Below are 13,167 nucleotides of genomic sequence, written 5' to 3'. Positions count from 1 at the left end.
TGGGTGTACAACAACAAATGTATGGTAATCATTAAGTCAGTGAGGTGTTCATTGGTTTAGAGATGAATAATGAACGTAAGCAAAGGCTGGTTCCCAGTTTTCTAGTTTATGTATCAGGATGAATGAAGTGCCATTTAGAGGTTGGGAAGATTGAGGAAGGATGGGGTTTGGAGGAAGAAAATGATGGTTTTTATTTTTTACTTAATAAATTTGAGATGCCTTTTTATATGTCCAAGGAGTAGTGAGGTAAGTACTGCTACTTTTAGTTTTGTTAATTTAAAAGACTTAAACAAAAGAACTGACTTTACATTTCTAAGAAAGTATTCTTTTCTTTATACATGATGAAAAATGCAATATTTGTTAAAGTTTACTGAATTACCAACGTGTTTTGCTTAATGGATTTGCTAATAGGCCAAAAGGATTCTTGAAGGAGATCATGGCTCACCTGCTGGAGAGATTGATGATGAAGACAAAGTATGTGCTAATTAATTTGTGCCTATAAATAATGCTTTTGGAACATAATATGAAATAATTTTAACAGCATTTACCTTAATATTTGAGAGCAGAGTATATCATCAAATGCTATTTCTTCTGAAAAAACTTTTTTTCTTTTGAAAATCAAATTAGACTGTCAGAAATGATCTTTGTATTTCTTAACTACATACCTTTTACAGTATCTAAAGGAATTAATTATTTAAATTATTTGTTGCTAGGACAAGGATGAGACTGAAACAGTTAAGCAGATTCAGACACCTGAGGTATATGGTGCCGAAGGTCCCAAAAATGTAAGATCTGATGTTTCTGATCAAGAGGAAGATGAAGAAAGTGAAGGATGTCCAGTATCTATTAGTAAGTTTAAAAGTCTGAACTGTGGTTCTTTATTGGTCACTTATTTAAACAGTTTAGAGAAATATAATGAGAATAGAAGTAAGTGTCAAACTCTTGAATTTGAATTCTAATTTGATCTTGACTAAATTACCTATGTGGTCTTGATTAAATTACCTGGCCTTTTTATGCCACAATTTCTAGTATTTACAGTTTGAAGATTTTATATACTCTATTTTATAAAGCACCTGGCCCATAAGATTCAATGATGTGAGCCTTGTGGCAGGTGCCTGCAGTCCTGGCTACTCAGAGGCTGAAGTCATTGTACATTTGAGTCCAGGAGTTTGCAACCAGTTTCCAAAAAAGTCTTCCCCCAAACCAAAAAAGATTAAATGATGAAATTTATTAAAAATTGTGTATTCATCAACTTAGATTTATCTAAAGCGGAAACTCAAGCTTTAACTAATTATGGAAGTGGAGAAGATGAGAATGAGGATGAAGAAATAGAAGAATTTGAAGAGAGCCCTGTAGATGTCCAGACTTCACTTCAGGCTAACACTGAAACTAATGAAGAAATTGAACAGGTCAGTCAGGTATTTCAGTGTAGATGGGCAAACTTTTATCTCAGTTATTGAAAACAAGCGCCTTCTGAAAAATGTCAAAATATTTAGCTTTTCTCAATCCCATTTTCATGGATATAAGCATCTTTAGTATACTTGTTAGAATCTGAAACACTTGTTTTTATATTTAGTAATGTTTAACCTTGTTTTTTTTTGGGGGGGGGGGTTGGTGGTAATGGGGATCAAACCCAGGCCTTGTGTGTGCATGCAAGGCAAACATTCTACCAACTGAGCTATCTCCCCAGCCCAAACTATTTAAAACATTTTAATACTTAATTTTTTGGTAACATCTTAAAAAACAATGAAATGCTTTAAAAGATCTTTATATTTTTCTCCTTGTTATATATGAAAAAGTTTGTAACAAAAATGAAATCATTTCCCTTTCTGCCTTCACTTTATTCTGTCCTAAAGGCAACACTTTATATCATTTCTTTTGCTCTTTAATCTCAATATTTCTGAATATGTGTGTCTGTCTATATTTAACCATCTATTTAGACTTGATTAAACTGTTAATATTACTAACTATTGAGCAAGTAAATATTTCTTAGCCTTGTATATCTTTCTCCTGAATTTAATAAGTTCCTCACTTTTTTTATTAATTTTCTTGTAACATTTAAAGTTTTCTGCTGTACTCCCCAGTAGCAAAATTTTCTGTATAAATTAAATTTGTCTTTTTTTTTTTGGCTTCCTTTTATCTTCTGGAGCATTTTGACTTTTGCTAATTCTAAATTTGGCTCTTCTTTAGATCTACAAAATAGCTACCAATATAGAAATTACATTTATTTATTTATCTTCTTTCTCAGATCTCTGTTTCTAGAATCCAGTCTTTCTTTCTTTCGGCTAACCACCTTATTTCGGGGTACCATATCTTCAATTTTTTTTTTTTGTAATGGACATAATATCTTTATTTTATTTAAAATATTTTTTTAGTTGTAGTTAGACACGATATTTATTACACGATATTATTTACTTATTTTTATGTATTGCTGAGGATCGAACCCAAAGTCTCGCACATGCTAGGTGAGCGCTCTACTGCTAAGCCACAACCCCACCCTATTTATTTATTTATTTTTTGTGGTGCTGAGGATTGAACCCAGTGCCTCACACACACTAGGGAAGTACTCTACAACCCCAGGCCTGGTGTAGCATATTTTTTGGTAACTTTGAAAAAAAAGTGTCTTTTTGGTTTTTTTGTTGTTGTTTGTTTGGGGTGTGTGTGTGTGTGTGTGTGTGTGTGTGTGTGTGTGTGTTATGGGAATTGAACTCAGGGGCACTCTACCACTGACCGCCTTCCCAGGAGCTAGAATTACAGGGGCTTACTACCATGCCTGACAAAATACATGATATTTTTATACATTATATATCTATGCAAGTCTTAATTATTTGGTGTTGAAAATATTTTCCTTAAAATCTTTGAAGGTGCTGCTTCCTTGTCTAGTTTCCTGTGTTACTGTAGAGATAAACCATGGCTTTCTTAGTTCTCATCCTTTATCTCTTTTTTCCCCCTGCCTGTTCTAAAAGATCTTTTTTCCTGAAGTTCTGAAATACTGTAATAGTATACCTTGTTGCAAGTCTCCTTTTATTTATGTCACAAGCATACTTGTAGGTCTTTTGAATTTATATCCTATTGTTCAATTTGGTAGTTGTCGTCGTCGTTGTCTTTTCTTTTTTTTTTTTTTTTTTTTTTTAATTCCACACCATTTTTCCTTTTCTCTCCCTCTGGAATTAATATTATCAGATATTGTTAACCCTAGTGGGTTGATGAACAGCTATTTTTCTCCTTTTTCCCTTTTATTCCATTGCTTTATTTTTTTGTTGTACTTTCTGGAAGATTTCCTTGGCCTTAACATTGGTATAAAGATAATTTTACTTTCCCACTCATCTTTTGTATTTCTAGACACTTTTTTTTTTAATTGCTGTTTTTTTGTAGTGGTGTTATTTCATGGAAGCATTATTTTTTTTCTATCCCACCTGGAGGCTTGCTTCAAATAATCTCCTAAACCTTAGGTATTTATATTAAAGAATGTATAGCAGGAAACTGGTTTGGTTCCTTTTGGTTCCTCTGTGGGGCATTTCAGTAGACAGCCAGCTTTCTAATATTAATTCTGAAATGTCAGTATCTCTTGGTCTTTTCTTCAGAGTAGTGTGGTTTCTTAAAAAGAAGGGTATATAATTTTGACTACTGGTATTCTGAAGCTAAATGTGGGAATGAGGCTGAGTGTCCACTGTTAACAGACTTGCATTAAATCCTTTGGTTTTCAGTGTGACATTTTACTGTGTCCTAATTTGTGTCTTCTTTACCCCACCTTTTCCCCCAAGGTGTGCAGGCTCACTAGTTCAATTTCTGTAAAATAAAATCTTTTATTTTCTGTTGAGGTTGGGATGGGAACCTATATTTTTCTTACACAGTTTTAAAATTACCACCACCACTTCTTTTTCATCACCACTCTACCATCATATACCTTCCACCCTAGAATCTGATAACTTCCAATTGTAATTGAACCTCAGTTTTTGTTCCCTTCTCTGGCTGAAAGCAACTGGCTTTATTCATCTTCCTCTTCTCCTCATCAGCTCCTCTCCCATTCACTTAATGTCTATGTATATAGGTGTCTTTTAGTTTTATTTAAGATAAGTCTAAGGAAAAAAAAGTAATGGCATCTATTTTTATTTCAGTTTTCTGAATTGGTGTTTTTATTTTTTAGGTGGGGAGTGATATAGTGCTGGTTAAACCCAGGGAGCTTAACCACTGAGTCACATACCTAGCCTCTTTTGTATATTTTATTAGAGACAGAGTTTTGCTGAGTTGCTAAGTGCTTTGCCAAGTTGCTGGAACTGGCTTTGAACTCGTGATTCTCCTGCCTCAGCCTCCTGAGCTGCTTGGATTACAGGCGTGCTCCACTGCACCTGGCTTCTGAGTAGTTGTTTGAGGGATTTATTTATTTATTTTTCTATCTGCCTGCCTGCCTGTTTATTTGTTTGTTTATTTATTTATTTTGGGGGGTATTCTAGGGATTGAACCACCCAGGGCACTAATATTTATCACTGATCTGCATCCCTACATTATTTTCAGATAGAGTGTTGCTTAATTACTGAGGCTGACCTGGAACTTCGTCTCAGCCTCATGGGTTGTTGGGATTATATGTGTATGCCACAGCACCCAACTTTTTTGAGTTTTGTCTAAGGAAAGTAAACTTGTTTACTTAGCCATCTTGTCATTGCATCCAAAGCTTACTCAAAACATTTTTAGGAACTCTTTTTAATTTCCTTGTTTGACAAAAACCACACACATAGTAGTAACTATCTCCTTTATAGTGACCACATATTTTAAAGCCCTGTTATTAAAATATCTTTTTCTGTCTAGGTTCAACAACATAACCTTGAAGAAACAGTTGAAAGCACAAATGTTTCATCAGAACAAGAACCCACTAGTAAAGGTAAGAAATCTAAATAATTGTTCAATTTAAAGTTCACCTAAAATGCCTTTTATGGGTTTAAAACTAAAACAAATAAAATTTTTAGCTAATGTAGGTTTAAAGGCACTTGGGACTTGATGTATATCTTTTTTTTCCCCAATAAATCTTTTGTAGAAAAACATAAGAGAGCTTTGTTTCTGCAAAAGCAGTTAAAATATTTGACAGATATTTACCCACAACAAAAAATTCTGCCAGGAACATCTTTAGATAAAATGAGACTTTTTTTTTTAAACCCATACTTTGGAATGTTAGCTTTTTGTTACTGTGGTCAAAATATCTGACAAGAACAACTTAGAGAAGTAAAAGTTTATTTTGGGCTCATGGTGTCAGAGCTTTAGTCCATAGTTGGCGAACTGTATTGCTCAGGGTCCACAATAAGGCACACAGCATGGCAGAAGGGTGTGGTGGAGGATTGTGCTTGGCTCATGGCACCTGGGAAGCAGGGAGAGATCAAGGATTCAGAGACAAGATATACTAAGTCTAGGACTGGGGTTATGGCTCAGTGGTAGAGCACTTGCCTAGCATGTGTGAGGCACTGGATTGGATTCTCAGCACCACATATAAATAAATAAAGCCCATTGACAACTAAAAAAATATTAAAAAAAAAAAAAAAGATACACAGTCTAATGCCATACCCCAAGTGACCTACTTCCTCCAGCCATGCCCCACATGCCTACAATTACCACCCAGTAGTCTATTTAAATTATTAACCCATCAAATAGATTAATCTACTGGTGGGATTACAGCTCACATAATCTAATTGTTTCACTGTTGAATATTCCTGTTGCCCAACACATGAGCTTTTTGCAGGACACTTTTTATAAAACCATACAAATGAGCCTTAACTCTGGAAAATTCTGATTCACTAGAAATCAGGTGACCAGGAATCTAATTTATTTAATGTTTCCAGATTAGATCTTATGGACTAAATTTGTAAACCACAGCTAAGAAGAGATTTTAATTGCCCTTTTTGGGGGATTATAAGTGCCTTTTGATTACTCTCTTTCATGCCTATTGTATTTATTTGGTATTTTATTTATTGTATTTATTTACTATTGTAAATTTAACAGCTGTTGGTATTGCACTGATGTAAAATTAAGACTTTGTTTTGATACAGATGACCAAGATAGCTCTCCTGTGAAACCTTGTTACCTCAATATCTTGGAAAATGAACAACCTTTAAATAGTGCTGCCCATAAGGACTCGCTTACCACTATTGATTCATCTAAACAACCTAACCCTTTGCCATTACCTTTAACTGAAATTGAAACCTTAGTGCCTAGAGTCAAAGAAGTTAAATCTGCTCAGGAAACTCCTGAAAGCTCTCTCGCTGGAAGTCCTGATACGGAATCTCCAGTGTTAGTGAATGACTATGTATGTATCATTTACATTTCCAGTTATTTTTTATTTTCATTTTTGTGCATTTTTTTATATTCAGGTTAACATTTTAAGTGTATAAACCAAGCTCCGCTTTAGGTTTAGGTTTAGGTCTCTTGAGAGCATTTTTATTTCATATTCACACTTATTTTGAACTTTAGCCAAAGAGTGATAATGAATTAAGATGACCATCCCAAAACCTTAAGGCTATTCTTTTTATAGTTTTGATTATAGGTGGCAACTTTGGAAGAGTTCATTTTCAGTTCAGATCTGAAGTAATAATGATACATGAGTCATCATTAATCATTAATCTCTCATACTATCCTTTTTTGGGGGTGGGATACTGGAGATCAAAACCAGAGGCACTTTACCAGTGAGCTATATTTCAGCTCTTTCTCTCTCTCTCTCTCTCTCTCTCTCTCTCTCTCTCTCTCTCTCTCTCTCTCTTTTAAAATTTTTTTAATTTTTTAGACAGGGTCTGGCTTGGAACTTGTGGATCTCCTGCCTCAGCCTCCCGAATCGAGATTACTGGCATGCACCACCATGCCCAGCAATACACTACTCATTTTTAACTTCTCAGCTACTTAAGAAATTCTATAAGTCTTTGCTAAACCTAAAAGTTTATATTTGGTTTGTGAAATAAAATAATTTCACAGAAATAGAGTCCTTTTTCTATACAGTGAGTGGCATAAAAATATACTAGGAAATCTGTACTTATGAAAGTAGTAAGTTTAATTTTACTCTAGACAGTTGTTTCAATTAAGTTTACAGTAGCAAGTTATGTTTCGGATCTTGGGTGTATATGTTTTATAAACTTTACTCTCTCCTTAGCAAAATTGAAAAGATTTATAACAGTATTTGAACCTCAATAAGTACTTCTAGATATAAGAAAGGTACTTCATTTTTTAAAAATTAAAATTGATTTACTTTTTAAAGATAAATTCCTGAGAAAAGGTGCTTATAATGTTTTAAAAACATTAGAAGAAAGTAACCCTCTTAAACTGTTTTGTTTACCTCACCAACAGTAAATGTATGCATATAAAACATGGTGGTGCACACCGGTAATCTCAGCAGCTCAGGAGGCTGAGGCAGGAGGATCACAAGTTCAAAGCCAGCCTCAACAATTTAGCACTTAGCAACTCAGTGAGACCCTGTCTCTAAATAAAATTTTAAAAAGGATTGGGGATGTGACTCAGTGTTTAAGTGCCCCTGGGTTCAATCCCCTGTACAAAAAACTGAAAATTAGATTAATTAGCTAATTGAAATTAATTTGAAGTGAGATTTTAGAGACTTATGAAAATTTTTGTGCAAGAAAGTAAATGGTTAAATTCATGGTCTATAAAGAATAATGAATGTCAAATAAATTATAAAGGGTCAGGAGTAGTGAAGCATGCCTGTAATCCCAGTGACTTAGGAGGCTGAGGTGGGAGGATCACAAGTTCAAGGCCAGATAGCAAGGGTTAGAAATGTAGTTATTTGTACCCCTGGGTTCAATCTCTGGTACCAAAAGAAAAAAAAGAAGGAAGGTATATTAGGTGGCTCTGCTATTATATAAGTACAAAATGAATCTGAAAAAGAGTCGATGGGTAGACTTGCAGGAAAAGGAAAAGCATATGGTTTCTATTTAGTTACTAGTTCATAGAAAATTATGCTATTAAAATTAGAAGGGAAAGGCAAAAACAGTTTGAGATGATTACAAAGGTAAATTATTAAATTCATACTTTCATCAACCTTGATGGAGTCAATGTATTGAAAACTTTATAAGTATTTACTCATATTCTGCTTGATACAGTACTGATGCATTCTGTAGACATATTAAGAAACAAGTCATTTTTCTAATTAGGTTAGCCCGCTCTATAATTACTAATACATCTTTCTTCAGTCTATGTAAATCAGCTCTTGAACAAACATATCTCAACAGTATGCTCACAGCTACAGATGTGTAAACCTTCTGATGAACTCTAGGTTTCTGATATATTCATACAAGTATGGATACAGGAGAAAATCATAGAATTCCTGATATGTATTTCCATATAAGAATGCATTTATTTCTTAGGATGGATGACAGATGTAGATTAAGGGATAAAATGCTTTCGTTTTCAAGATAAATATAATTTATCTTGCAGGAAGCAGAATCTGGTAACATAAGTCAAAAGTCTGATGAAGAAGATTTTGTGAAAGTTGAGGATTTACCACTTAAACTGACAATATATTCAGAGGTATTTTCTTGTCTTTAATCAAATTTGTCTTCATATAATACACATATTGTTGAGATGAAAAAAATTATATTTTTAATCTTCATTCTAAAGGCAGATCTAAGGAAGAAAATGGTAGAAGAAGAACAGAAGAATCATTTATCTGGTGAAATATGTGAAATGCAAACTGAAGAATTAGTTGGAAATTCTCAGACACTAAAAGAACCTGGTAAGATTCATCAATTTTATTTATTTGTTTTGTTTGTTTGTTTGGTGCTAGAGATCAAACCCCAGGGCTTTGTGCATGTAAGGAAACCAACTGAGCTATATATCCACTCATCAGTTTTAATTTTATATTGAAAATTTTTTGATCATGATACTACCATTTGGATTTTTTATTTTTTTAGTGTGGTACTAGCTTCTGGGAGATTTAAGTCTAATGTTAAAGAGGAGGTATTCTGTAAAAACTTTAGTTTAGCTACTTAATTTATAAAACAGTATTCTCCTTTAATTATCAGATCATTTTTTCATCTTTCAAATTTTCAGTTTTAGCAAATTTATGCAAGCACATGGTTCAAAGAAAGGTGTAAAAAGTTAATGATAAATAGCAAACACCCACCTCTTTTCATTATTGGTTTTCTTCCCTATAATAAATATGTATTTAGACATTTTCCCTCCCCCTCAGTGTTTGTAGGTTTTTTTCCTTCTGTTTTTCATCTTTGTTATTTTAAATATATATATGTGTGTGTGTGTGTGTGTGTGTGTGTGTGTATAAATGTATAAAATATATTTGCCAGACATGGAGACACAACACTTGTAATCCCAGAAACTTCAGCGGCTGAGGCAGAAAAATTGCAGGTTCAAGGCTAGCCTAAGCAATCTAATAAGACCCTATCTTGAAATTAAAAAAAAAAAAAAGAAAAAGAAAGGACTGGGAATGTATCTTAGTTTAACGTGTTTATGGGTTTAGTACCAAAATAAATAAGCCAACAACTTTCCTTGTTTTATCAACTTGGGTGATTTTCATTCTTTTCTCTTTACCTTTTTGATTAAGTATTCTTACATTATTAAGGTTATTAAAATAAATACACATTTTGTTTTTGTAACTGTAATAAATTTTATATACTTTAACTGAAGTTGATTTTATATAACTCATTGCAGAGGCAAGTGATGGTCCCAGATTTACTCTTTTGTTATTCTCCATCAATTCATCAATTGGTTCAAATCACAGGATTTAAAAAAAAAAAAAATCTGCAAATGGGGAAGAGAAGGGAGACCATTCAGATATGAAACCTTCAGTTAACTTCCTAGTTTTTGGCTGAGTTTTCTCTGCCTGTTACATGGCAACTATCCCAGCTGCACAGTATGGGAACAATTGGACAGTACACCCATCTGCTTTGGGCATTCTGATAATTTGTTGGTGTGTCCTAGTCTCTGATTTCTTTTTGGTGGGGGCGGTGTGAGGGGGATGCGTGCCAGGAATTGAAATCGGGAGCACTTGACCATTGAGCCACATCCTGTTTTGTATTTTATTTAGAGACAGGGTCTCACTGAGTTACTTAACTTAGCATCTCACTTTTGCTGAGGCTGGATTAGAACTCTTGATCCTCCTGCCTCAGCCTCCCAAACCACTGAGATTACAGGCAAGCACCACTGTACCCAGCTTCTGATTTCTTACTATCAGCTTTGTTGTTGTTGTTGTTGGCCTAAATTTAATTCTTTTTATATAGTTATTTTCTTTTCTTCTGTTAGTTTATCTGCTCAGTATGCCATCATAAAATAGAAATCCTCGCCTATTCTTCTTTACTGTGTGTGTTATCAGGGAACTGGAGCTAAATTAGGATTCCCTTTGTGATATTTTATTCTAAAAGCTGTAATGGAAGAAAACTATTAAAAATAAATTTTAGTAACTAATGTGTTAATTCACTAAATAATTTATAAGGCATTAATTATTGTTCTGTTTTTCAGAAATAGTGGGAGCCCAGAGTGTATGAGATGTCTTCAGAGACTCATCTAACTCTGTTTATAAAGTCATCGATATATGAAAATGACCCTAAATAAACATTGTTATGATCTGTATAAAATGTAAATTAGTTTGACACTGCATTTTTGGTAGGTGTGCTAATTTCTGCCCATGGCAGTTTAAAACATCAGAAACTGAATTTTGGACAGATTTAAGCCTTGGTATATACTGTGGCTGTTCTTTGTTTTTTGTTTTTTCTCTTTTATGGTCTTGATTTTCTTCTCATTGTGATGTTTGGTAACGTTAAATTTAAAATGTAGTTTTAAATAAAGTTTGAACTTATCTGTAAAATATTTTTTGGAAATTATGTTGAATTCTCTACAGCAAATTGCTGTTCTAGGTAGTAGTAGGCAATTGAGAGAGAGCAATGGCTCAGAATTAGAGAAATATATTATTTATAAAGCCCAGCTATTGGGCCAGTCTTCCACATATGCCAGTGTTTCTGCTATTGGATATAGTTAATATTCTTTAAATACCTGCAGGTCCCATTCCTCTATATAAACAAAGCAGGACTAGGGCAGCAGGTCAGTCATAATATGGTTCCCTATCATTCACAGATCCTAGGTTTGATCCCCAGCAACACACACACACACACACACACACACACACACACATACTCACACACACACACACACACACACATACTCACACACACACACACACACACGAAGAAAAGGAAGGAAGAATAGGACAGATTATAAATGTATCCAGGATATCTGTGAAATTATCATAGAATATATGTTAGTAATCTATTCAAATTACAGAAGTTTAGAATATATGTGCTTACTACCTAGAACTTAAATACTTATCTATTAGATGAATATTTTCCAGAATTGCAACTCCTATCTATATTGCCTCAATCTGGATTTTAAAATTAGTATTTCTGCACAGTCAGTAATCTTCTGGTTAATTTTAAATGAAAAACCAAATATTTTCAAGTAGGGATAAATAAAACTAAATTTATGTAATGCAACATTAAGATTCTTGTCTTTTGAGATAATAATTTAAGACAAAAATCTAGTGGTTGATTCTGTGTGTAGTAAGAAACAGGTTCACAGATGAAGTATTAAGAAAATCTATGTGACTTCTTTATCACTAAGTAAGCCAAGTTTTAAATGGTGATTTATTGTTTTATCCCATACTTGCCATAGACAGAAATGTCAAAAGATCAGTTAATCTTATAGATTCTTCCTTGAGTAAAATATGAAGAATATGAGGAATTAATTCTTTGTTCCAAGTAGTCTTTAAATCATTACCAGTGGTCTAAAATACTTCATAATAAAAGTATTAGCTTGGTATTCCTTTAAAGTTCTTACTTGCTTGATATCTTAGTATCAAATTAATCTGTAACATCTAACAAAGGAACATTAATTGAGAATTTCCCTGTAAGGAAATTTACTGTTTATGTTTAATTTGAATTGTGTAAGACATATCTCCAATTTTATAAGACCTATATGGAAAACTATCAGTTCAGAGTCAGGATTCTTATCCAGTTGTACTGACTTAAGGGCAATTGGAACAATAAATTATATGTATATTCAGATTCTGTATTTTCTTGACTCTAATCAGGAAAGGAGAAAAACTTCATTTTGGTTCTCAAGCCAAGCCTTACATATTGCAGCTGTCTTTCTATGTCTGCATGCATATTAAGGACAGAGAGAGCAGAAGAACTTTCTGCTATCACCGTGGTACCTGTGAACCTTATCAAACTATCTTTTGTTATAGCTCCTAATCGTTTTTTGGGTTTTTTTTTTTCCTATTTTAGAAGGTATTTTAGTTTTTAAATACCCAGGCTTGAGAGCAGATAAGTTGTTTATTGTTTTCCCTAACATACTATTGGTAAAGGTTTAGGCATTTAGTATTCCTCTTTGTCTGAAAATTTAAATTAAAACTTTGGTTGGAGATAAAGGGGGGAAATGTCAAATGAGTGTGAGAGAACCCTGTGCAGGTTGAACTAAAATGATGAGCTAGCCAGTCTGTGGAGATACTCTTTGTATTTTGTAACATTCACTTTGGGTAAATGCTTTTTCACTGTTAATAAATGTAAATCCTACATACAACCCTGAATTGCATTTTTATTTAAATTGACACACTCATGAGTTTATTGCAGAACCGGCTTATTTGTCAGTGTTTAATGTAGAAAAAGAAACAAAAATCAGGACATAAAAAATGACACACTGACTAGCCAGAAAGATTTATTCAGCTTGAGACCACTGGTTTCACAATGAGCATATGCTTTATTTTTTAGTTAACATTTATTTTACATACTATTTTAAGAATGTAAATGTCGGATATGATATATAAATAATTCAGTGTGGCCAAAGGAGGAAATGAGTATGAGATTTAGAAGGAAGAAGCTTTTTATGCTCATAGGTCCCAGTGAGGGTGTTGGCACATGCCAGTCAGGAGGCAGAAGACAGGAGCCAAGGGAAAGCCTAGCTTAATTACCTTTCTGGGGAGAAACATAGCAAGGAAGAGAAGCCAAGAAAGAAATAATTGGTTAATCTGAACTTGGTGAATAACAGTTTAGAACTGGCTAATTCCATAATTCCCTTGGAGTTATTGCATATTGCAGCTATCTTTCTCAGAATGCATATTAAAGATGAGGCAATGTATGAACTATATTTCCCTTCTATGTAGAATTTAGAGTTCAG

At 33.6% G+C, this 13,167-nt stretch overlaps 1 protein-coding gene across 12 annotated transcripts in view; it reads left to right on the top strand.

Annotated features, from left to right (window-relative positions):
* Window positions 1–12,573, top strand: part of Pcm1 (pericentriolar material 1) — a 92,091-nt gene extending 79,518 nt beyond the window's left edge. For 11 of the 12 annotated variants that reach the window (XM_040267807.2, XM_040267789.2, XM_078031075.1 and 8 more), the window contains 8 exons: window positions 412–474; window positions 714–849; window positions 1,258–1,409; window positions 4,807–4,879; window positions 6,036–6,292; window positions 8,422–8,514; window positions 8,605–8,719; window positions 10,459–12,573. In XM_040267807.2, coding sequence (XP_040123741.1) covers window positions 412–474; window positions 714–849; window positions 1,258–1,409; window positions 4,807–4,879; window positions 6,036–6,292; window positions 8,422–8,514; window positions 8,605–8,719; window positions 10,459–10,484 — 915 coding nt within the window. In that variant the 3' untranslated portion in view covers window positions 10,485–12,573. Of the gene's footprint in view, window positions 1–411; window positions 475–713; window positions 850–1,257; window positions 1,410–4,806; window positions 4,880–6,035; window positions 6,293–8,421; window positions 8,515–8,604; window positions 8,720–10,458 lie in introns of those variants that run through there. The other variant, XR_013430322.1, reaches the window with a different exon arrangement.
* Window positions 12,574–13,167: the final 594 nt, after the last annotated feature.

The sequence above is a fragment of the Ictidomys tridecemlineatus genome, chromosome 14, assembly GCF_052094955.1.
Source record: "Ictidomys tridecemlineatus isolate mIctTri1 chromosome 14, mIctTri1.hap1, whole genome shotgun sequence".
Lineage (NCBI taxonomy): Eukaryota > Metazoa > Chordata > Mammalia > Rodentia > Sciuridae > Ictidomys > Ictidomys tridecemlineatus.
The sequence above is the reverse complement of the archived record's forward strand: the minus strand, read 5'-3'. Positions and strand labels throughout refer to the sequence as shown.